We start from the raw sequence: 23,463 nt of genomic DNA, 5'->3' as shown, positions 1-23,463 counted from the left end.
TGTCAACTCTAAGGTAATAAGAGAAAGAATGAGTCCCTACAGGTGATGAGACATATTATGGTATACCTTCATTGTTTCAATATGGGAAGCTATCCCACACGTGCCATACATGGGGCACCAGACACGTGAGGATGTGTTGGGTTCTGCTCCAGGGGGTCACTGGACCACCTGCTTCCTACAGCATTCAGCATAGCTGGATCAAGAGTATAGGACTTGTTACACATAAACTTTTGAGTCAGCCCAGACATCCCTGCCCTCACAATGTGGCAGCATAGTTCAGAGCCCAGGCTGTAGAGCTAGACCCCTGGCCAACATAGCTGCATGATCTTGGACTGCTGGCTTTGTCTGTCTGTAAAGTAAATGATTATAGAAGCTACTGTGGAAGAGTAGGCTAATGGGCGGGAAGACCAGTGCATAATGTCTTGAGACAGAAATCTCTCAGGAATATTGTTTATATATGAATATATTTCATGGGCTTCCCGGGTAGCTCAGCTGGTAAAAAATCCACCTGCAATGCAGAAGACCACAGTTCAGTTCCTGAATCAGGAAGTTCACCTGGAGAAGGGATAGTTAGCTACCCACTCCAGTATTCTTGGGTTTCCCTGGTGGCTCAGATGGTAAAGAATCTGCCTGCATTGCAGGAGACCTGGGTTCGATCTCTGAATTGGGAAGATCCCCTGGAGGAGAGCATGGCAACCCACTCCAGTATTCATGCCTGGAGAATCCTTGTGGAGGGAGGAACAGGAACATGGCAGGCTACAGTCCATGGGGTCACAAAGAGTCAGACACAACTGAGCGACTAAGCACACATGCACATATATACGTATATATATATATATAATTTTTAAAAATTTATTTTTGGCTGTGCTAGGTCTTTGTTGCTGCTTGGGCTTTTCTCTAGTTGTTGCAAGCAGGGGCTATTCTAGTTGCAATGTATGGGCTTCTTATTGAGGTGGTTTCTCTTGTTGCAGAGCACAGGCTTCAGTAGTTGAGGCTCCTGGGCTCTAGAGCACAGGCTCAGTAATTGCGGCACATGGGTTTAGTTGCGTTGTTGCGTGTGGGATCTTCTTGGATCAGGGATCGAACCCATGTCTCCTGCATTGACAGGCAGAGTCTTTATCACTGAGCCACGCTAGGGAAGCCCAGGAATATTATTATTAATATTGAATGCTATTGTATATAGCTTTCTTAAATATTTAAGTTTAGTTTTTTCTTTTTAAAAGTAATTTATGTTCCTTCCAAGTAAATCAGAACATACAGAAAAATGGGGACTAAACCATCCTTGTGAGCATCCGGATCATGTCCTTCTTACCTGTTTGCGTTCATGCATGTGTATACACATGCACTCTTGTGTGGTAGCTGCTTGTTTTTTAGTTAATTCGTAGTTGTAATTTTGTATTGTTGTATCTGGCATCTTGTCTTTTTCTCACATAGCGTGAACTTTTCCTATCAGTATGTACATTCTTCAGTTTTTCTTCATCTCCTAAGGGATATTTAGCTGAAGCATTTACATGACAATCTCATTTCCATATTTGGAAATGTTAAGATGTAAAAATGACATTTCCAAAAGACATTTCCCAAATAATAGAGGAATAGCAGCTTTCTAGAGAAATGAATTGAACACATGTGGTCAATTTTGTCATTGAAACTTTGAGTATTATTTTTAACGTAGATGTAACAGCCTTTAACCTAGTTCATTTTCTTTCTCTCCTCAGGACTATTTTCCTAGTATTACTATTTTCTCAATATGCCAGAAATGTTAAATTTCCTCTCCCAATTTACAAATCCAAGAAAGGATGGACTGCATATAAGTTACAGCTTTTCAAAATGTTCCCTGTGAGTAATTACCTTTTTTTTTTTTTTGACACTATTGCATTTGGTTCATATGTAAAAAGTTTATAATGAGAAGAGGGGGTTAGGCATGTTGTCCTGAGGGACCATGTCTGTGTGATGATCTCAGACTTCTAATGACCATCATGGACCTAAATTTTAGAAGTGGTAGAAGTTTCCAGTCCTGGAGTCCTTTTCAGTTCAGTCACTCAGTTGTGTCTGACTCTTTGCAACCCCATCGACTGCAGCACGCCAGGCTTCCTTGTCCATCACCAACTCCCAGAGCTTGCTCAAACTCATGTCCATCAAGTTGGCAATGCCATCCAAGAGACCATGGAGTCTTTTTAACAGTATGTAAGAGGACATTGATTCTCCTTGGAGCTGAGGGAGGTCTGACTCCACGTGGCCTTTTCAGGCCCATTGTCCATTATTCTTATTTTACTAGCCAGTTTCAAACTAAATAACTTTACTATATGAAACTACTGTCTCTAAATTTGATTCCATTCAAGGAATAGGTTTTACACAGATCCTTTATATGTTTTTTTCTGCAAAGTACTGTTGGGCTCTGAGATATAATAATCCCATTGCAGGAAGGCATGTTTTGCTAGCAACCACCAGTTCTGTTGGCCTGACAGAGCTTTTTCCTTTGACCACTTCAGATCATCCTGGCCATCCTTGTATCCTGGCTACTCTGCTTCATCTTCACAGTGACAGATGTCTTCCCTCCTGACAGCACGAAGTATGGCTTCTATGCTCGAACTGATGCCAGGCAGGGTGTGCTTCTGGTAGCCCCGTGGTTTAAGGTCCCATACCCATGTAAGTATTCTGGTGGTCATGAGTGGTCAGGAGCTCACACGGGTCCAACCTAGAGGAGTTGGGAGTTGGCAGGAAGCTCTGCAACACCAAAGGTCTTCTTTGTTGCAGAGCATGCCCCGAAAGTCGTACCATTCTGGCCTTCAGAGGATTAGATTAGCAGAGAAGGGAGGCAGGAGGCTCTGTTTCCAGAGGACTGTAGAGACTAACCAGCTCTCTTCTCAGTTGTACTAGTTGATTCTTTTGGTTCCATTAGGACAAAATCTCAGGCTCAAGGAGCCTCTTGCCAGATTTGAGCTCTAATGGCCAGGATTTGAGGTCAGCTGCTTAGAAAGGCAAGTATAGAGCTGCACAGTACCCAAACCACCGAAATGAACAGACTTGAGTAGGAGGGGCCTGAAGATTAGTAGACTGCTCAAGCCTGGTGGAATTTGTATAATCTTTCAACAGGTAGCCATAATCATTCTTTTTTTTTTTTTTTTTGGTCACAGCTGTCAGGTAAACTAATATTCACAAACAGACAATGGATCTTAAGTTATAATTTCATTGTTGGGTAACTCTTGGCCAGGTGGCAGGGGTGTATGAACCCCAGCTGTGAGGTGTCACTTGGATTCATGTGTAGCATTTTCTGGACCCTAGCCCCAGAAGCGTTTTGTGTGAACCCAGTGATTATTACATACTTGTTGTAATGTGAAGACTGTTCCCAGCATTTAAGGTTTTTGTTAGAATAAGGCCTGAGCTTAGTCAGATTGTTTCAGTTTACACCCCTATCCAATTGTCACATTTTCTTATTTTCTGACAATGAGGAAAAGCCAAAAATATTAAGATTGGGTCAAAGATAAATGTTCTAAGCATGTTAAACGATAGTGATTCTGGAAGTTGTTCGTCCTGGTCTTAACACATTTACAAACACTGTAAAAAGTTTAGTCTTTCTAAAGCATTCTGAATCTCATCAGATTATATGGTTTAAGTATGTATTTATGTATGCCTGTCCCCTCCATACAAGGTTCATAAACATACATGAAATCTGAGATAAAATGAGATTAAAAGTCTGTTGATGAGGGAGTCAGTTGAAGCCATGGGAAGGCAGGTAGCCCCCACAGCACATATGGGTGGTCCTCTCTGCCTATACATGTGGCTCCCAAGATGAGCACAAATATTAATAGAAACACAGAGCGGGCTGTCCCAGAGAAGCAGCTGTGCGTGTGTTGAGAGATGAGACTTTGCTCAGGGACCATGGGGCCTGTGCACAGGGAGGCATAACCAAGTGGGCAGGTCCTTAACATTATGATTGCAGAGGGTGCTGTCTGGTTTCTTTTCACAACAGCCCTTGAGTGCTACCAGCTCCTCTATTGCCAGAGCTTCCCTAGATAAAGAGCTGTTCCCTGAGCCAGAAGGGTGTAGTCTTATGTACTTCCTAATCCAGAGATAAGTTTTCATGTATCTTAATCCAGAGACAAGTTTTTATATATCTAGACCAGTGGTTCTTAGTCTTTAGTATGCTAGGAATTACTTGGACTGGTTGTTAAAATACAGATTTCACATCCAAAATGTCAAAAGTGCCAGGCTGAGAAACCCTGCTATCAAGTAACAAACTAAAAGTTCTAGATGAAAAGAAAGATGAAGTAACAGGCTTAAATAGAAGGCTGGAGGCCAACAGGTTTAAATTTTAAATAAATAATCTGAAGGAAAAGGGGTCAAAAATTAAGATTATAAATTTTAAATGTTGAAGTAAATAGGATAAAGATTTTAAAAATCTTGCTGAGGATTTCAGGCAAAGTGTGGGGGATAAGAAAGCAATTAAAGTAAAAAGTCTGAGAAAATAAAAGGCAATTTCTGATAAATAATAAATGGCAAAATAAAATAAGACTCCCATCCCAAAATCTAGACACATAAATGAAACCATATTGCTGCCTTAGTAAAGAAAACTGTATCAAAGGTTATTTAGAAAACACAAAATGTTGCTTGATAAAGAAATCATCTGCATGAGAAGAATCCATTCCAAACTAGTCCAGGGACGAGATGTTGACCAAACCAGTTGCTGGTGGGTCTGGACCTTGAACCCCTGAATATAAACTGCCTCAACATCCCCTGGTCAGCTCCCATGGGGCAAAGTGAGCTCCAGGAAGGAAAAGTTCTGTCCATACACACACACAAGGGATATTCTGTACATCTTACTTTATGTGTTATCTTTCCCCTCCTAAACTTGGGGTTGCTCCATCACCCAGGAGCCAGAGGCCAAGCCCCTCCAGGAGGTTGGTTAAGGCCTTCCAAGCCCACCTGCCCCAGGCCTCCTCTGGTGAGCAGCAGCCTATTTCTCCCCGGCTCTGTCCATCCACTGATTGCCCCTCCAGAACGCCTTCTCCGCTCTGTGTGCTGCTTTCCAGACTCTTCTTCAACAGAGACTGTGGCACTTCCTGACTTCCTAACTGGTACTGATTGCGACATCCAACCATTGCACTGTTGAAATCTTTTAGGTATATTGTTGGCCCCTGCACAAGACATTCTACACATTTCTCTTCATGTACTTTCTACTGAGTAGCTCTGTAATAACTAATGGTTCAGGGAAAGAAAGTCTAGGTACTTCACAAAGAAGTCTATTCATTTTAGCAGTGAAGGTTCCTCATGCTGTTTTTATTAAAGAAGATCAGTGGTTTTCAGTGTCCAAATAGATACACTTTTAAATCCGGATACTCAAAATGAATCTACCTGGGGTCTTTGCTTTGCTTTCTTAAAGGAAACTCTTTAGTTTTCTGTAACATGATGTACTTTTAAAAAAGTGCTGGTATTATACTAGAAAAGGGTTGTCTATACTTTGTGCCATGCTCGACTGTTGGCATTTAAATTTACGTGATGACTTTTCACTGCTTTTCCATTTGATGCCTCCCTCTGGACAGGAGCACTGTTTTGTACCATGCTTTGCACAGCAGGGCTAAACATTCTCTGCATACAAATACCAATCCCAACACAGCAGGCTGTGTTAAATTCTAATTTAGCAGACACTGAGTGTGGCTTTGAAGCAAGAAAGAGGAGCACCCGCCTCTTCCAGTCAAACAATTTCTTTTAAATAAAGCAGATCAATCCTGATTATTACTGTTTTCATTCAACTCAGGAACTATTCCCAGGCATTTTGCACTGATGACTTATGTGTAAAAATAGTTACCATGAGCTTTAAAAATCTGAGTGGTTCTTATAGAGTCCTGACATACTGAATGGCTCAATATCCTGATAACTTTCGCCTGCCCCTCTAAGAAAGTTTATGAGGCTTTCATGCTTGTTTTTCTTCCTTAGTTCAGTGGGGACTGCCCACTGTCTCTGCAGCTGGTGTCATCGGCATGCTCAGTGCGGTTGTTGCCAGTATTATCGAGTCTATCGGGGACTACTATGCCTGTGCAAGGTTGTCCTGTGCCCCATCACCTCCCATCCATGCAATAAACAGGTGGGTTCCTGAGAAAATGAACTCTTCACTGGGCCCAGTGCCTTATACTTTGCTCTTTGGTTTGGACAGTCAAGAGTTTCAACATGAAGTAGCCAAGCATCAGGGCTCTTTATTGGCTGTTTGTTTTGAATAAGTAACTGCCCCTGTTTTGCTCTCATTTTCCACATCCAAATAATATAGAGCAGAATTCCCACCCTTCTTTCTCATGGTGACAATCGTATAAGACATTCTCTGTGAGATCTCGCCAGACCTTAAACTCAGCAAAACAAGTGCCAGACACTGCCATTGTTCTTTGCTTGGTTTGGGATCATGGATGTATTGTCCCCTTTGATTTCTTGTTTTCCCTACTGTTCATTTCACAGTTACAATTCGTATAGAGAGAGACAAGAGCAGAAATAAATGAAGTCTATAAAATCTAGAGGTTTATGAGCTGTGAAGTTTATATTCTCAGTAGATATAGTCTTCAGTTTCTCAATGCTGGGGTTAAATTGGGCTGTATAGAAGCTGTAAAGAAAATAAAGTAGCCCAGATCATCCCACCTTTCCCAGCCAGCTGCCACCCTTCCAGAAGGAATTGTGTGTGATGAGAACGAAAGGGCTGATATCTCTGCATCTTTTGCATTGCTTCTGTTGGTGTTTAGAGCCCTAGTTTTTCCATTTTTCTCTAATGGAGCTAGTGCATATGAATAAATTATTTATATATTGGTTCTTTTGAAAGTTCCAACATTTATAAAATTACAAAGCATTTTCTTTCTGATAAAACTGTATTAATAAGAAAGGAATCAAATCTATGGATGACCTATGTTGTCTTAGATTACCACAAATGATTATTTTCTGGCAAAAATATTTTAATTTGGAATAATTTTTAAACACTTGCATCTAATGTGTGATTCAGAGATGTGCTTCTGAAAGCACATCTTTCATTTCTCCATGAATGAGCATGGAGAACCCTGTTAAAATGTGCGTCTTCAGGCCTGGGATTCTGCATTGTTAACCCCTCCTGGGGAGAGTAGAGGCTACAGGTCTGTGGACCCTGCCTTTGGGTCATAACCATTTAGACTATTTCAGAGTGTTTCTCCCATTGAATTAATGTTTTTCTTTACTCCATTCCTTTACATTTTAGGGGGATTTTCGTGGAGGGTCTCTCCTGTGTTCTCGATGGCATTTTTGGAACTGGGAATGGCTCTACTTCATCCAGTCCCAACATTGGAGTTTTGGGAATTACTAAGGTACAGATATTTTTATAATTAAATGGTTGGGCCTCTAAATGTTGATCCGTTTTGTTGATTGGTCTGGCCACTGTGAGTTCCGAAATGATGGCCTCCAATTCTGAGATCATCTTCTTCCCCATCTCTTTTTGATTCATTGATGAGTTTTTGGAATGCTGATAGAGGTCTCTTTCCCCTTGACTGGCCTGGGTAGGCAGGCATTCAGGTGCTATTTCTTCATGCATTCTACAAATTTTTATTAAGCACTGACCCTTTGTGAGGCCACTATTCTAGGCACTTGGGATACATCAGTGAATGAAAAAGAAAAATATTTCCATCATTTATGGAGTTTACATTCTATCAGAGGAAGACAAGCAATAAATAGTAAGCATAATAAGTATGACAGAAATATGGGGCAAAATGGGGGGATCAGAGGGGTAAGTTAGGGTGATCAGGCTAAGCCTCACTGAGAAGGTGACCTTGAGCAAAGGCCTGACAGAACTGAGGGAGGGAACTGTGCAGGTACCTAGGGAAGGGGCTTTCAGACAGGGGGCAGAGTGCTATCACAGAACCACCCTGGTATGCTGCAGCTCAGCAAGGAGGCCAGTGGGGCAGGAGCAGAGATGGGAGTGGGGGTCATTGGGTAAGAGCAGATGAGGTTCTTGAGGTAACTGAGGACCAGGTCATGTAGGCCTTAAAGGCTGCCAAAGCCTAAGTGGAAGTAGTCAGGGAGAGAGTCCCGCCGGGTGTGAGTCCATCTGGTTTTGTTTTGGGTGTTTTTTTTTTAGAATTACTATGGCTGCTATGATGAAAGTAGACGACTGGGGTCTGGGAAGAGGGTGGAAACAGGAGACCAGTTAGGAGATGGCACTAATTCTAGATTAGAAATTGCATTCTATCTCTGTGGTTAGTTGCTCAGTCATGTCTGACTCTTTGCGACCCCTTAGACTGCAGCCCGCCAGTCTCCTCTGTCCATGGGAATACTCCAGGCAAAAATACTGGAGTGGGTTGCCATGCCCTCCTCCAGGGGATATTCCGAACCTAGGGATCAAACCCAGGCAGGTTGCAGGCAGATTCTTTACTATGTGAGCCATCAGGGAAGCCCGAGAATACTGGAGCGGGTAGCCTATCCCTTCTCCAGGGAAACTTCCCGACCCAGGAATTGAACCAGGGTCTCCTGCATTGCAAGCAGATTCTTTACCAGCTGAGCTACCAGGGAAGCCCCAGAAATTGCTTTACCCATTACAAATAAATCAATCTTACAGTAAAGAATTAATGAAGTTTTCAAACTGTAGCAGCATCATTCTCTTTCAGATGAAATCTGTTGTGGAGTTAGTGAACACAACAAGCCATAGCAAGTCACTCAGGTTGAAGCGGTACCTGGTCTGAAGTCCTCCCCACTTGTCTTTCCCCCTAACCCCACTCCAAGCATACATACCATAATCTAGCTTCAGGAACAAGGAGGCTGCTTCTCGGCCTTTCAGATTTACTAGGAAATAAATTTTATATCCCAGTTGCTTTGGGCCAATGCTTGCTGTTAGCCCAGGGTGTTGAGGAATGCAGCTCGGCCCTGGCCATTGTATGCTGCGCAGCTAGACACGGTTAGAACTGGTTCAGCATCATCCAAGATGGACTGCATGGGTCAGAGGTCTCCCTCTCCTCAACCTTGTATCTTGAGAACTTGGGGGTGAGTTGGAGCATTCTGGAATCATTTGACCTCTTTAAAATTAGAAATCTTCCTCCAGCTCTTTGCACTATTCTATAACCAGGAAAAAGAAACCAGATACTTGGTTTGGGTAATTTTAACTGCAAATCCAGGTCAGAGGGAGTAGAGCATACATTGTACAAGCCTGACTTGCTGGTTGGTTTTTCTGTAAATTGGCCAGGCCATCACAGAGCTCAACCTTAGGTGTGCCAGTGGCCACGCTGGCTGCCTGTCTCTCCTTGTGCATGACATGTGAGGGCTGCCTGATGGGCATTTCCTTCCAGGATCCCTGGGTCCTATTGCTGCAGATACTGAGCACACAGAGCTAAGGAGAGGGTCAAATGGGCACCAAATGGGGTGTAAGCCATTAACTCTCTAGCAAGTTTGCTGCCATGAACCTGTAGACCTGTAACTAATCCAAAATAACATAATGGTAAAATTATTATAGATGGAGGGACTCTTGGGGAAACAGTTTAATAAGCTAGCTCTCTTTCTGCACCTCTTTAAAATACATCACAGATAATTTAACTAGAGTCACTATAGGGAGTAAGTAGTGCTGTCATTAGGGTTCCTTCTAAAACATTACTGAGATGGTTTGAGAAATAATTACCTTTATTATAATTTAGATGGTGCTGGCTTATTCTGAAAAGGCACCCTGCCAGCATTTTTTAATTGAGCCAATTGATCTTCTCTCTGAATTCCTTTGGAGCCACTTCCCCTAGCAGAGGCCTTATCAATTTGAGGGAGTTGGCTCCATTACTCTTACTCACAAGGGGCTATAATTGAGACATCTATACAAATGCCTTGGGGTTGGGAAGTAGGACTAGCACCAGAAACTTCTCTGTGGCCTAAACCATGTGGCTAATGGAAGATCCCTGCCCAGGAAAAAGGAAGCAAAAGTTTTAAGGCTGTATCCTGCCTTTTATCCAGCTGAAGGGCTTGGAACAGTTGCTTTTCTGATAAGAACTCATATGTGAAATCTAGCAGTTCTAGATCTAGGTCTATGTTGTACAGTATGGTAGTCAGTAGCCACATGTGGCTGGTGGATGCCAAAGGAAAGCACAGATACAGAACATTTCCATCATTGTGTGAAATTCTTTCAGACAGCATTAGTCTGGACCATTGTACCAGTCTTCCAGAACATATAGAAAGAGGGTGATCTGTGGCTCTTTCTGAGGATCTGTCTCCATTTCCTGGCAACTCTACTATTTACTGTCCTTTATCCAGTTATGGCATTCCATGTACAGACATGGACATTCTGACTACTTGATTAGAGGTGAGGCTGCCTACCCTGCTGTATGTTCTGAAGTTCTGCAGGTTGGATGGGTTGGATTCCATGTGCAGGACTGCTATGTTGAGAGTGTCCCACTGTCTGTCCCACAGAAAAGGGCGGCATGACATGGTAGGGAGGTGGTTGCTTTGGATTCAGCCCTGGCTCTGTCATATTCTTCTGACATGACCATGGGCAAGTTACATCTCCTCTCTGAATTTCTTGCAGAATTTTGGAATTACTTCATGTAAAGCATTTAGCATGTGCTTAGATAAGCAAACTAGAGATATTGTTATATAATATTTAGACCTAAGTTTATTTCTAGGAAGAGTAAACACCATCTTCTTGGCCATACTATCTTTTTTGATGGTATCCAAAAGGAGATCATTTCTCCTCTGCAGCATACCACCCTGTTGAACACTTTTGGAAAGTCAGAAATGCAGTGTCAGTTTTTCAGTGGCCCTGGAGGCAGAGCTGCAACTCAAGAAGGAGATCAGAAGGGAGCCTAGGAAGTGGTTCCAGGGAGAGTGCAGTGAGAAAGATGTGAAGGCTTCACATAAGCACCAGGAGGGCAGGGATTTTAGGGCTGTGTCTCTGGTGTTTAGAATAGAAATGTATAACAGGCACTTGGTTAATGTTTGTTGAACAAAAGAGTGACTAACTTGCTGCTTTTTTTGGACAGCGTCTAAGGTAGATCAGCCCTCCATGCATGGTTTTCATACAAGATTTATTGTTTCAGCATCCTTAGGGCCAGCCCAGTCCTCCCCACTGCACATCTAACAGGACTGACTCTGCTGGGAGATGGATCCCTCTGTCTGGTTGCTCTTTGTCTTACTCATCCCTCAAGACCATCTCTAGGGAATCCTCCCCAACTTCTCAGAGTTTTTTCTTCCCACTGGACAACCCACAACCTAATAATTGCAGCAGTATCATTATTTGATCATAAGCTTATGATTTACTTGTATTTGTATCCATCACCTCCCCCTCACTCTGAAGTGCTGGTCCTTGAAAATGTTTGCTGAAAATGCTTGCTTTTTGTAAATGAAAGGCTTCCTTATCATGTAATATAGCCAAGCGTCAGTCATTTTTGCTCCATTGCCAATTTGCATGACCCTTTTTGCTGCATCCCTGCACTTAGTGGTGGTATAAGGGGATGAGCTGTAAATTGGAATAATGGAAGCTAGGCTCCAGCATCAGCTGTGACTGATTCTAGCTGGGTAGCTTAGTAAAAGATTTGCTTCTTACTCTGAACTTGACCCTTGGGCTCATTGAGAAGCTCTTGCAAGGTCTAGCCCAGCAATCATCCAGGAGAATGGTGCAGCAGTGGAAATGTTCTGTACTTGCACTATCCCCTGAGGGAGCCCCCAGCCGCTTATTCCTACTGAACACTTGAAATGTAGCTAGTACAACTGAGTCCGGTTTTACATTTCATTTCATTTTAATTATTTAAATAGCCATTTCCTATTCATTGTAACTCCCACATAAAGCATTGTGGACACTATTCCATTTCTGGAAGCTCTTTAATCCAGTTTATGTCCTCAGGATGTTCTCTTGGGAGAGGCAGCACAGAGTAGAGACCAATAGTGCAGGATTCTTGAGCCCAGTGCCAGCTCTGTCTCTTGTTACCTGAGTGACAGTGAACTAGATGGACGCTTCTAGAAGGCAGAGATCAAACTTAACCAATAAAGTTGAGTCCACATGTGAAATGCTGTGTGTGATGCTGCAGAAGTCCAATGTTGGGAGAATCGAGCCTTGGAATGAAAGAAGGCTTTGCAGGGGAGGTAGCTTTAGGGTAGTATCAGTACTTTGATATGTGTCAGAACTGGCCAGGAGGGGGATGAGCACCAGAAGACTTAGGCAGGGACCTGATCTCCTAAATCATGATATTAAAGAGGTTACTCCGTTACAATGGAGAGGACAGGTGGGCAGAAGAAAGGCCAGAGGAAGCAAGTTCAGGTGGGAGGCTATCAAATAACCTAATGCTTGCCAGATGTTGTTCAGACTATTTTACATGGAGCTTATAAATCCTCAAAGCAGAAGCACGCTGTTCATTGTCACGGAGATGAGGATCCTGCCACGCAGAGAGGCTAATGCCCATCATATGGTTAGAGATGGAGCAGAGATAGGAGTCAGGCCTCTCAGCTCTAGAATCCTGCACACGGTGGTCTCTAGGCTGTGCCGCCTCTCATGATTAATATGCTGGGAGGAGAAGTTCCAGAACTGTTTTGTCTCATCTGCCGGAACCCAGAAGAAAAGCAGGGGTCAAGTGTACTTTTCGCATTTTGTATTTGAGACACTACCAGATCATCCTGGCTGGTGGCTGTAGGCATTAAGAAACCCAAGACCACAGCTCAGGAGTGAGTGCAGAGTGAGGTGACATTGCCCAGGGCTCAGAGACCCATAGGTCAAGCCCTGGAGTCCCTATAGTCAAATCCAGCAGGAACCAGATGGGACGGGAACAAGGAAAGGTGGTGAGAATCTTTTTACCCTGGATGTGTTTTCAGTAGTTATGTATTGATATCAATCCTCATTGTAAAGTTAGACCCTCTTAACTAAAAGTTTTAAGGGTAACCTAGATTTTGTCTGTGGGTTTTGGTCACATTTGCCTGCTAGGACCTGAGTGTGCTCTTGGAGGACCTCAAGGTGAATGCCTGTCTCTGCCCTCTGTGTGTCCTGCAGGTTGGCAGTCGTCGCGTGATACAGTACGGCGCAGCCCTCATGCTTGCGTTGGGGATGATCGGAAAGTTCAGTGCGCTCTTCGCCTCCCTTCCAGATCCTGTGCTTGGTGCCCTCTTCTGTACTCTCTTTGGTAAAATTCCATTTCTTTGATAGTTGGCTTTCTTCTCAAGCTCCTTTTCTTTCTTCACGTTGCTAAGGAATTCCTTCAGTGAGACTGAAGATAATGATAAATTTCTATTTTAAAATACAAAAGGATATACCTTAAAAACATATAAATGCATATCACTTTCTGAGTTGAATTGATATTAAAGGTAGAATAACTGAGCTAGGAAAAATCAGATTAAATTTTAGTCTCTAGTTGCCATTTTTTTAAGGTTCTTATCATGCTTTATTGAAACCATACTGCCTTGAATATCCTCTGCAGATATCTTTGGATATCACATTTTTTTAATGTGGTATAGAAGCTGTTTCTTTTCTTGTATCTGAATTATTCCATTACAAATTTAGTTGCAGATAAGACCTTCAGGAGCAACGTTCTTTTCTTTTCTCTTTCGTTTGCCCATACTGTACAGCATGTGGGATCTCCCATGCAGGTACTAACTAGGCTGAACCCTGCTTGGTTTCTGAGATCAGATGAAATAGGGCATGTTCAGGATGGTATGGCCATAGACAAGCGTGTGGGATCTTAGTTCCCAGTTCTCTGACCAGGAATGGAACCCACACCCCCTGCATTGTAAGCACGGTCTTAACTACTGGACCACCAAGGAGGTCCCTAGTTGCCATTTCTAATTGATTTGAGCTCAGATATCGTCTCCCTGTAGGCCATTTAAAACTGTCCGTTTTTGCAGAAGGGAGTCAATTTGATCTCTGTGCCATTCACGTTAGTAATCAGGGACCTGATATTCAGGCCCATATCCTGATGTAATTGAAATGTTTGAATTGAGTTTTTAAGGGGAACCATTGTCTTTAGTTTTCTGCCTGGTCTAAAGAAAGTGTAATGTTTATACCTCTGAATAAACCCAGATAGTGCCTGAGTCAGGTGGTCACTTTCTGGTTCCGTCCTGACACTACACAGGTCTCCCAACTTGTTTCTGATGGGACAGAGAAAGGCCATTGTAGGGAGTCTGCCCTGGACAGCATACTTGTCATCCATGCCATAGGTGAGATAATGGAACTTGTGGTCTGATGTTTTCTCTCTAGGAATGATCACAGCTGTTGGACTCTCTAACTTGCAGTTCATTGATTTAAATTCTTCCCGGAACCTCTTTGTGCTTGGATTTTCAATCTTCTTTGGGCTCGTCCTTCCAAGTTACCTCAGACAGAACCCTCTCGTCACAGGTAGGAGAAACAGGCCTTGAATCTTGTGGCAAAATTGGAACCACAAACACCAGTTCATGGAACTTCAGGAATCATTTCAGTGAATGTTCATGTGTGTATTCATTGCAGTCCGCTTGGCCGAAGTTTAACTTGAATCCCTTTGCAACACTCCCCACTTGAGTTGGCACATGCATGTAACTGATGTGCGTGGCAGTCTCCTTTTTTCCTTCTTCCTCTCCCTGCTTCCATCTGTTCATTTTTTGAAAAAAAGCCAAACAAATCAGGACCCTACCCTTTGGGAGAATGCCTCTGTAAAACGTTTTGATTTTTCAGACTAAGGCTATATTAAAATTTAGAATTTCTTGAAACTTAACTTCATATACATGTTTTTCTGTTGGAATTACAACTATTTTGAGTTCAAGATCAACCTTCTTAAAAAAATTTTTATTGAAATATAGTTGCTTTACAATATTGCATACATTTCTATTGTACAGCAAAGTGAATCATTATACAAATATACATACCCCCCTCTTTTATGGATTTCCTTCCCATTTAGGTCACCACAGAGCACTGAGTAGAATTCTCTGTGCTATACAGTAGGCGCTCATTAGTTACCTGTTTTATATGTAGTAGTGTGTGTATGTTTAATTCCTTTTTTAAAAAGTTCTTTGTGATGTGGCGTATTTTTAAAGTCTTTATTGAACTTGGTGACAACATTACTTCTGTTTTATGTTTTGACTTTTTGGCCACAAAGCATGTCGGATCTTAGCTCCTTGACCAGGGTTCAAACCTGCAACCCCTGCATTGGAGGACAAAGTCTTAACCACTGGACCACCAGGGAAGTCCCTAATTCCTTTTTATGTTAATACCCAAATATCATAAAGAATGAACAAAGGAAGAACATCTTAAGAAACAACTTTTGCTGCTGACATTTTATGCAGAATTGGGGATCATTTTATATATGTGTGTATTTTTTTTTTAGCTGATGTTCACATAACATAAAATTAATCATGTTAAAGTGAGCAGTTCAGTGGTATTTTAGTACATTTACAATGTTGTATAATCACCATCTCTCTCTGGTTTCCAAAACATTCTCATCAGCCCAAAATAAAATTTCATACCCATTAAATAGTTAACCCCCATCATTTCCCTTCCTGTCAGCTCCTGGCAACCACCAGTCTGCTTTCTATTTCTATAAATTTACCTATTCTGGATGTTTCATAAATGGAATCCTACATTATGTGACTTTTTATGTCTGGCTTTCACTTGTCGGAATGTTTTCAAGATTTATCCATATATAAGTATTTCATTTCTCTTTATGGCTGGATAATATTCCATCGTATGTGTATACATGATCTGTTTATCCGTTTTCCACTGATGCACATTTGAGTTGTTTCTGCTTTTGGACTCGTGTAAATAGTACTGTTACGGACATTGATGTGCAAGTACAGGCAGTTCTCACTCATGGTAGTTATGTTCTATGAAATCCCCGTGAATATAGACCTAGCAAATCCTGAACCATAGCTCTTGGGAGAACACAGTCAATAGCACTAGATCTCATGCCTGAATGACATTCATCTCACATATTTTCTCCATTAGGCACATCATGGCCATCTTGCAATGGGGCTGTTTTAAATAGCAAGATCACCAATGAAGAAGCACAAAAATGCAAAAAAAAAAAAAAAAAGTGTTATTATACAGACTGCTAAAAGAATATTGTTTACGGTCTGAGAGCTGAAACCAGAAGGCAGAGCATTACCTTGTTTAACCTCAGCTGGGAACATGTGTGTTGGGTGACTCAAAATTTTCACTGCTTTGTACATGTCTGTGAATGACTAAAAGCACCACGAGTATTCATTTTGGGTTTACAAATAAATTTTAGTGTGTAGGCAATTCACAAACAGCAGAATCTGCCTGGTAATGAGGACTGTTTGAGTACCTGTTTTTAATTCTTTTGGGTGTATGGCTAGGAATAGAATTGTTGGGCCATTCTGTGTAACTGTTTGAGGAATACCTGTTTTCCATAGCAGGTGAGCTATGGGACATTGCTCACAACATTCCCATCAGGTATGTTGAACACAGTGATTTCTCTTTCTCCACATTCTCACCAAACATGTTATTTTTCTGTTGGAGATCATTATATTTTTAAATATAAAAAGTGTGTGAATTTCTATTTTAATGTATCTCATTCATATAATGACATCTTTAGAAATAAATTTGCTCTAAATTAAAAGCAGCTAAGCACTAATTAGTAACCCAGAATTTTGAAGCCCTTCATTTGATTGCTGATCTCACGAATATTTTTGTCATCTTGTTATTCACTTTGTAAACTTTTCAACCTTACAGTAGCCATCTTTTATATTGGTTTTTTTTTTTTTTTAATAATCTGCAAGCAGCGCTCCCCCACACCCCTGAAGGCTTCATAGTTTATTATAGAATGAACTTCATTCTATGAGATTTGGGGTGGGGACTGTGCTGGGTCTTAGTTGTGGTACACAGGATCTTTCATCGAGCAGAGTGCAGGTTCTCTAGTCGTGGTACACAGGCTTAGTTGCTCTGAGGCATGTGGGGTCTTAGTTCCCTAACTAGGGACTGAACCCTCGTCCCCTGCATTGGAATTCTTAACCATTGGACCACTGAGGAAGTCCCCTCTGTTAGATTTACTTTCTGTGAATCATTGTTAGAAATTTTCCTTATGGCGATAACTTGATTATTGTTGAAAGTAGTTTAAATAATTTATTTACTATTATTGTCATAGTAGTTTAAGGCATTACTGGCGAAAATTTATACATGCGCAATAGAAATTTACACTTTCATGCACTGCATTGATTGGCAATTAGGGTCCACCCCAGTGTTCCTTTTTAAGTCAAGGACAAGTCTATTCTGTCTGTGACCTGTTGCTATGTTGTTTTTAGGGATAACAGGAATCGATCAAGTGTTGAATGTTCTTCTCACAACTGCTATGTTTGTAGGAGGCTGTGTGGCTTTTATTTTGGATAACACCATCCCAGGTATGTGGCATATATCAAACATGCTTATTATATATGTGACTTACCTTTTTGCCAAATAAATATGGGAAGCAGGAAGCATGAATCAGTTCAAAGCCATCACTGATTACACTTTTCTAAAGTGGTTAAGATGATACCTTGAGCCACCTTTCATGAATCACTTTTTTGCTAGTAAACTTAGTTTTTTTCCTTCTTGCTGAGTTATTTCTAAGAGAAAACAGGTGAATTCTTTGTATATGGTGATATGGCAGCAGGATGCCTTGAGCATGCTCCAGCTACCTGCCCTCCTGCTCAGCCTTGCCTGGAGCCCTGCAATTTGGCTTTCATTGACTTGTTCACATACTTCTGAGCCAGCTGCTACCAGCGGACAGCACTCCTCCTCCTTCTATGCCAAGTGCTGGGTGACAGACTTAAGGTGCGATGTGGGGCCTGCCTTGTGGCTTCCTAGAGAAGGCTACTTTATATTATTGTGAAATGCCACCATGGACACACTGGTAGATTCATCCTGTCAAGGAAGGGTGATGTTTATTTTTGAGCTTAAAGGTTCTGTTGAGATTTTGCCCTTAATCTACCTCCAAAAGCCTCAATCAAGAACAGGTCACTGGGGAAATGAGAGATGAACACATCGGGCAGAAGGAATCACACACATGAGTAGGTGGAAGGTGTTAAATTTGTGGGAGGTCAGTAATATCCTCTTTCTTTCCTAAGTCAGCACTTAATAGAAAGAGAGACGAAGGAGTCAGGCAGAGTTTCATTACTGAAATGCCCATGGGAGGGTATAGCTTATATATGCGAAAATAATGAGAAGTTCTTAAGCCCTGCACCATAGGATAGACCTCATCACCCAGGCTCAGGCAGAGAACTATATTGTTAGGGCTCCCATGGAGCTAAAAGCAGGTACCAGTGCTATCTGCACTGTAAAGACTTTTGGAAAGGAGCCCAGGAGTACTGAGCCATGAAGATCCAGATCTTTCTTGTTGACTCATCTGTCAGGGTGCAGAATTGCCAAGAGTGTTACACCAGTGGAAGTTCATCCTCATAGGACCACAAGTGGGGAATTTGTGACAAATGCACCCCACCCCCCAGTAAAATGGAGCAAAGCAATATAAAAAAGGTATGTCTACATAAAGAAAGCTGAGTGCCGAAGAATTGATGCTTTTGAACTGTGGTGTTGGAGAAGACTCTTGAGAGTCCCTTGCACATCAAGGAGATCCAACCAGTCCATCCTAAAGGAAATCAGTCCTGAATGTTCATTGGATGGACTGAAGCCGAAACTCCAATACTTTGGCCACCTGATGAGAAGAACTGACTCATTTGAAAAGATGCTGGGAAAGATTGAAGGCGGGAGAAGGGGATGACAGAGGATGAGATGGTTGGATGGCATCACCGACTCAATGGACATGAGTTTGAGTCATCTCCAGGAGTTGGTGATGGACAGGGAGGCCTGGCATGCTGCAGTCCATGGGGTTTCAAAGGGTTGGACATGACAGAGTGACTGAACGGAACTGAACTGAACTGATGTCTAGATGAGGGGGGTCGTGGGTGTGCAGTGACCGAGTAGTGAAGTCATTGTGAGATGTAATAAGGATTCTGATCCTATTTTGCAAGATCAAATCTGTGTTTTAGAAATATTTGTTTTGAGTGGTTAGTGATTCTTAGATTTCTGGCTTAAGCATCAACTACTACTTCCTCAAGTGCTCTTTTCTGTCATCCTATTCCATTCAATCTACAGGACAACAGAAGCAGAGAATCTCAATTCTTGGTAGAACTGTTTAACTAAACATTCCATTGTTCTGTTTTTGTTTTGCTGTGTGTGTTCCACAGGTACTCCAGAGGAAAGAGGAATCAGAAAATGGAAGAAGGGCGTGGGCAAAGGGAGCAAGTCTCTCGATGGCATGGAATCCTATGATTTGCCATTTGGCATGAACATTATTAAAAAATACAGATGTTTCAGCTACTTACCCATCAGCCCAACCTTTGCAGGCTACACATGGAAAGGCCTCGGGAAGAGCGCTAGTAGCCGGAGTTCAGATGAAGACTCGCAGGCCACAGTATAGCCGTAGCTCATCCTGTGGCCTGGCCACAGTGAGGCATGAACCTATAGTTCCTTGCTGAGTAACAAGCAGTAACATATATGTTTGTAGATCTGCATTTACATTCTCCACCCCAGAGCTAAGACAGATTACAGGTAGCTTTTTCTTGTGGGTTGTGATCATGTCTAATACGATGTCTCATCTATCTTTTTATTTAAGCCCTTGAGAACATCCGTTGATAGTCATGGTCACTGAATTTGAAGTTCCTGCTCTCCTGTGGGAGTGGATGCTTGAAGTCTACAGTGACTCCTTGTTTGCAGTCCCCTTCTAACACCCTGTGCTAGCTTACTTACAGGGCACCTCCAGGGCTTTCTGTCCTTGAAAGCACCAGGACCTGTACCTATAGAGACCTCCTCTGGTCAGGAGGTACCAATATCCTTGCATTGTCACAACTGACTGGTCAAGTGTGATTTTATGATGCCTGATACTGTGTGTAGGTGGCTGCTGGCCAGTTGAAAACAGTGAGATGCTTTACACTGTGCCCAGATCTGTGCATGGGTAAAGTCTGTACAGATAGAATGGAAATTGGGGGATTGGACAGGAAGGGAAAGTACCTTGAAATCAGTATCTGATTCTCAAGTACACTTTCTTGGTGCCACCCTGGCCCAAGCTAGGCCAACCCATCTCTTATTGGTCTCCTTTTTACTAGTAGCTGAGACACTCTATTTGGTATTCATCACTCCTGGCTGGTGTGACGGGTATAGAGTGCTGCACAAAGGCACCAAGCAGATATTTATGAGGATCTTGGCTCTGCTGACATGTGGATGTCAGTTATCGTTGTGTGTATTTGTAATTACAAGATTTTATTCCTATTTAATGTTACTGATTATGGATTTTTTAAATCAGTGTTTTTCCATGTGACCCTCTTACCTTACATCCCTATTACTTGTCCCTTATCTCCTATCCCCCATTAAGAAAGGAACCAGCATTTGTTAAAGCTATGGACACCAACAGGGAAGTTTGTTGTCATGGCTCTAGAAGGCCAGTAACCATTTTTGTGGTTGTGTTTTGTATTGCTTGATACCATGAAAGTGTAAATACATAATGCTTAATCTGTTTATCAAACTGACTGCTGGACCAGAGCCCAGAAACCATGAGTTAAGTTATACGTTGATTTGTTTTCTGAAGAAGGGAAGCCAGGGCAGGTGACAAAACAGCTGCCGTATTGAATGGTTCCGCATCCTGGTAAATTAATCACTGCAGTTAAGTTGCCATTCACATCTGGCAGTTAAGGCTTAAGGAGACTTTCTGTGGGTTGTCATGTTGAATGTCCACTGGATTTTTATTTTCCAGAGGGGAAGACTAGATCCCCTGACCAAATGCTTCCTTTCTTGTTGAAGGGGTAAGAAAAGCAGCTAGCAGTCCCCCTCTCTTAAATTCTTATTAATAACATTATTTCTGACAAAAATGACTTAACTGAATTTGGCTTGAAATTTTCAGTCAAAAGAAAAACCTGAGTGACCTTGTTTCATGAGATAGTACTTCTTGAGTGTTTATTTACCTGATTGTTTACAGGCAGTGGGCACATGGCTCTTGGCAGCCTTGAATCCACATGGTGAATTTCTGGCCCCCACAACTGGCCTTGACTCCTATAAAGTTTGGGGCTTTAAGGCCTATTCTGGCAAGAACACTCCAGAGCAACTGCATTGTTTTGCCAAAACCTTATTGCAAATTAAGTAAAGAAAGACTCTAAATTTAAATTTGTATGGGTTTTTTTTGGGGGGGAGCATATTTAGAAGCACACTGGTTAATGATTTTCATCCTGTTGACTTGGTGAGTCCTGAAGACTGACAGCCCTAGTTGTCACCTTAATTGCCTAGTTTATTCTGTTTGTATTTTGCTTAGCATCTCCAATTTCTCTCCTCTGAACAGTGGGGAAAACTGTTAAACATCCCAGAGATTTGCAGTATTCTTGCTCTCTAGATGAGCAGAATGACCAAATACCCAAATGAAAGCCTCTGAACCATTGGTAATTCAGGAACAAGTTCCCTTCAGCTTAACTTGACCAAGGCATCTTCTCTCCCAATGGGTAACACTCAGGACGTGTGCAAGTCTTCAAAATGTGCAAAGAAGCCCTGTGCCCACACCTCCTATTGGAAAAAGAGGGTTTTCCCCCTTCTCGTTCCATTGGGGCCAACTTAGATTCTCTGTCCGTGGTGGGGGGGGAAGGCATAGGAGGTTAGAAAATGTCCTCTTGCTTGCAGACACACTGCAGAATGAGTCTGTAGTTGAAAAAAAACTATATTCATCTGCTTCTTGGTTTGAGCACATACCTGAAAAGGAGGTTTTGGGGGATACTGTGCCTGTGCACCTGCCATGTGCGTTATTGGGGCCACATACACCCCATGCTTTGGCCAGTTGAATGTTGTAGGATGTTTTGAATGTGAATGTCCTTGGACATAGCATTCATTCTCCAATTCCCACTTGAACACCTACCCCCGCATTTTCCCATTTATATTGGTGATCATGATGTGAAAAGTAGAAACTTACAAATAGGACAAAAGACGCTGCAGTATCACTGGTTGGGGGGCAAGGGAGAAGCCACACTGGTTTTGATAACATATCTAACATGGATCATAGAAAAATGGGAAATGGCTCCAGTCTTTGTAGGCAATTTTCATTCTTATTCTCGCAAATTTCACATAGATTTACTGATACAGAATATTTCTTAAGAGGGCTTCAGTGTTAGATTGTAGTAAGTTTCTTGTGATTGATCAAGGCAAGGGTCCTGATGGTTTCTCCTTTTCATGGTAACAAATTCATACACAGAATTTACTTCATACTGTAGAATACTGACTTTCATAATGATAACCTGGTTTATGCATGAATATTGCAGTATTTCCATATAGTAAAATAATATTTCTACCCAGGATAATAGTCACAGTTTTCCAGGGAGGGAATGTAATTTTCATGACAATGTCATGTGATGATAGAATTTCTCCATTGATGAATCTCTAGTATGTGTTTATACTTTATTTACCCACGCATATATTTTATGACCATGAGCTAAGTTGTTATTTCTTTAATTCATGTCCCTGCTGAAATATTAGTACTAGCAACTTGGACTTGAAGTTGACAACTATAATCTTCCATAACAATCAATGCCACAAGAGTGGTCAGGCCAGATAGGAGATGAATAAGGAACTGAGGCAGAAGCCTCATCCCAGAACCTGTCTGATGCACAGAAAGGCAGCATCCTGCATACTCACCCCCACAGCTTGGGGTGGACACACAGCTGCGGGCAGCATGCCTGGCATAGCTGTTGCTGCCTGCTGGTTTGCTCACCCGGCTGTGCCCCCTGAATGCCCTGGCAGCCTGAGCTCTCACAGGGCCCACTTCTCCAGGGAGCTACCCCTTGGTCTTAGGAAAACACTTGGGGCCTCATATGTTACTTGTATTGTGCTCTGTCCCCTTACGATTTTGACACAGAGAATAGGACCTCCTCTACCCTCCATTCCTCCTGCAGTCACAAGTGGAGTAGTGCAAGACAGTTGCCCATTTTTTGCCAGTCCTCAGCTTCTGCCCTTGGACCCTTGAAGCATGTTAACACTGAAGATCCCTTTTCAGCTGCCTCTCACACATTCCTGTCCTTTTAGTCTATTCTTGACTTCCTTGTCCTCACCCTACACTGGTGACATCCAGCCTCCTTAGAATTGCTCTGTGTGTTTCCTGGCACTTAGGACACCCTCCCCAGTGGTGCCATCTTACTGACGGTCAAGTTAAAACACTTTTTGTTCATTCATAGCAACCTTTGTCATGTTAGTCAGTTTCTGACTGTTCTTAAAACAGTAGGGATGCCTATATTTTCCTTAAGTTTTTGTGACTGACTTTGGCTATATACCTTTCTGGGATTTTGTTTGGTTTTTATTTTTATTTTGCATATTGAGGGTATTTGGGGTGGGGTTGTTTTTTATGTCTAATTCTTTTATGGCGTTTTTAAAAAGAATTTTCATATTGTTTTTCTAACATACCTTCATTAAACGTTTAAGTATTTTAATATGTAATATTTGGACCAGATGTTGTGAATAATAGTAGAGATAAAGCTATTTTATTCTGTATTTTTAAAACTGTTCCGTACAAATAAAAGCTCTCCTGGACGTAA

General features: G+C 42.0%; 1 protein-coding gene across 2 annotated transcripts in view; it reads left to right on the top strand.

Moving 5' to 3' along the window:
• SLC23A2 (solute carrier family 23 member 2) overlaps positions 1-23,463 on the top strand; it is a 143,982-nt gene extending 120,519 nt beyond the window's left edge. For both annotated transcript variants that reach the window (XM_061436583.1, XM_061436584.1), the window contains exons 9-16: positions 1,716-1,836; positions 2,490-2,646; positions 5,935-6,082; positions 7,205-7,310; positions 12,944-13,073; positions 14,144-14,281; positions 17,176-17,271; positions 19,093-23,463. In XM_061436583.1, the coding sequence (XP_061292567.1) occupies positions 1,716-1,836; positions 2,490-2,646; positions 5,935-6,082; positions 7,205-7,310; positions 12,944-13,073; positions 14,144-14,281; positions 17,176-17,271; positions 19,093-19,325 (1,129 nt within the window). In that variant the 3' untranslated portion in view covers positions 19,326-23,463. The remainder of the gene's footprint in view (positions 1-1,715; positions 1,837-2,489; positions 2,647-5,934; positions 6,083-7,204; positions 7,311-12,943; positions 13,074-14,143; positions 14,282-17,175; positions 17,272-19,092) is intronic.

Source organism: Bos javanicus, chromosome 13 (assembly GCF_032452875.1).
Source record: "Bos javanicus breed banteng chromosome 13, ARS-OSU_banteng_1.0, whole genome shotgun sequence".
Lineage (NCBI taxonomy): Eukaryota > Metazoa > Chordata > Mammalia > Artiodactyla > Bovidae > Bos > Bos javanicus.
This window is presented reverse-complemented; position numbering and strand designations above follow the sequence as displayed.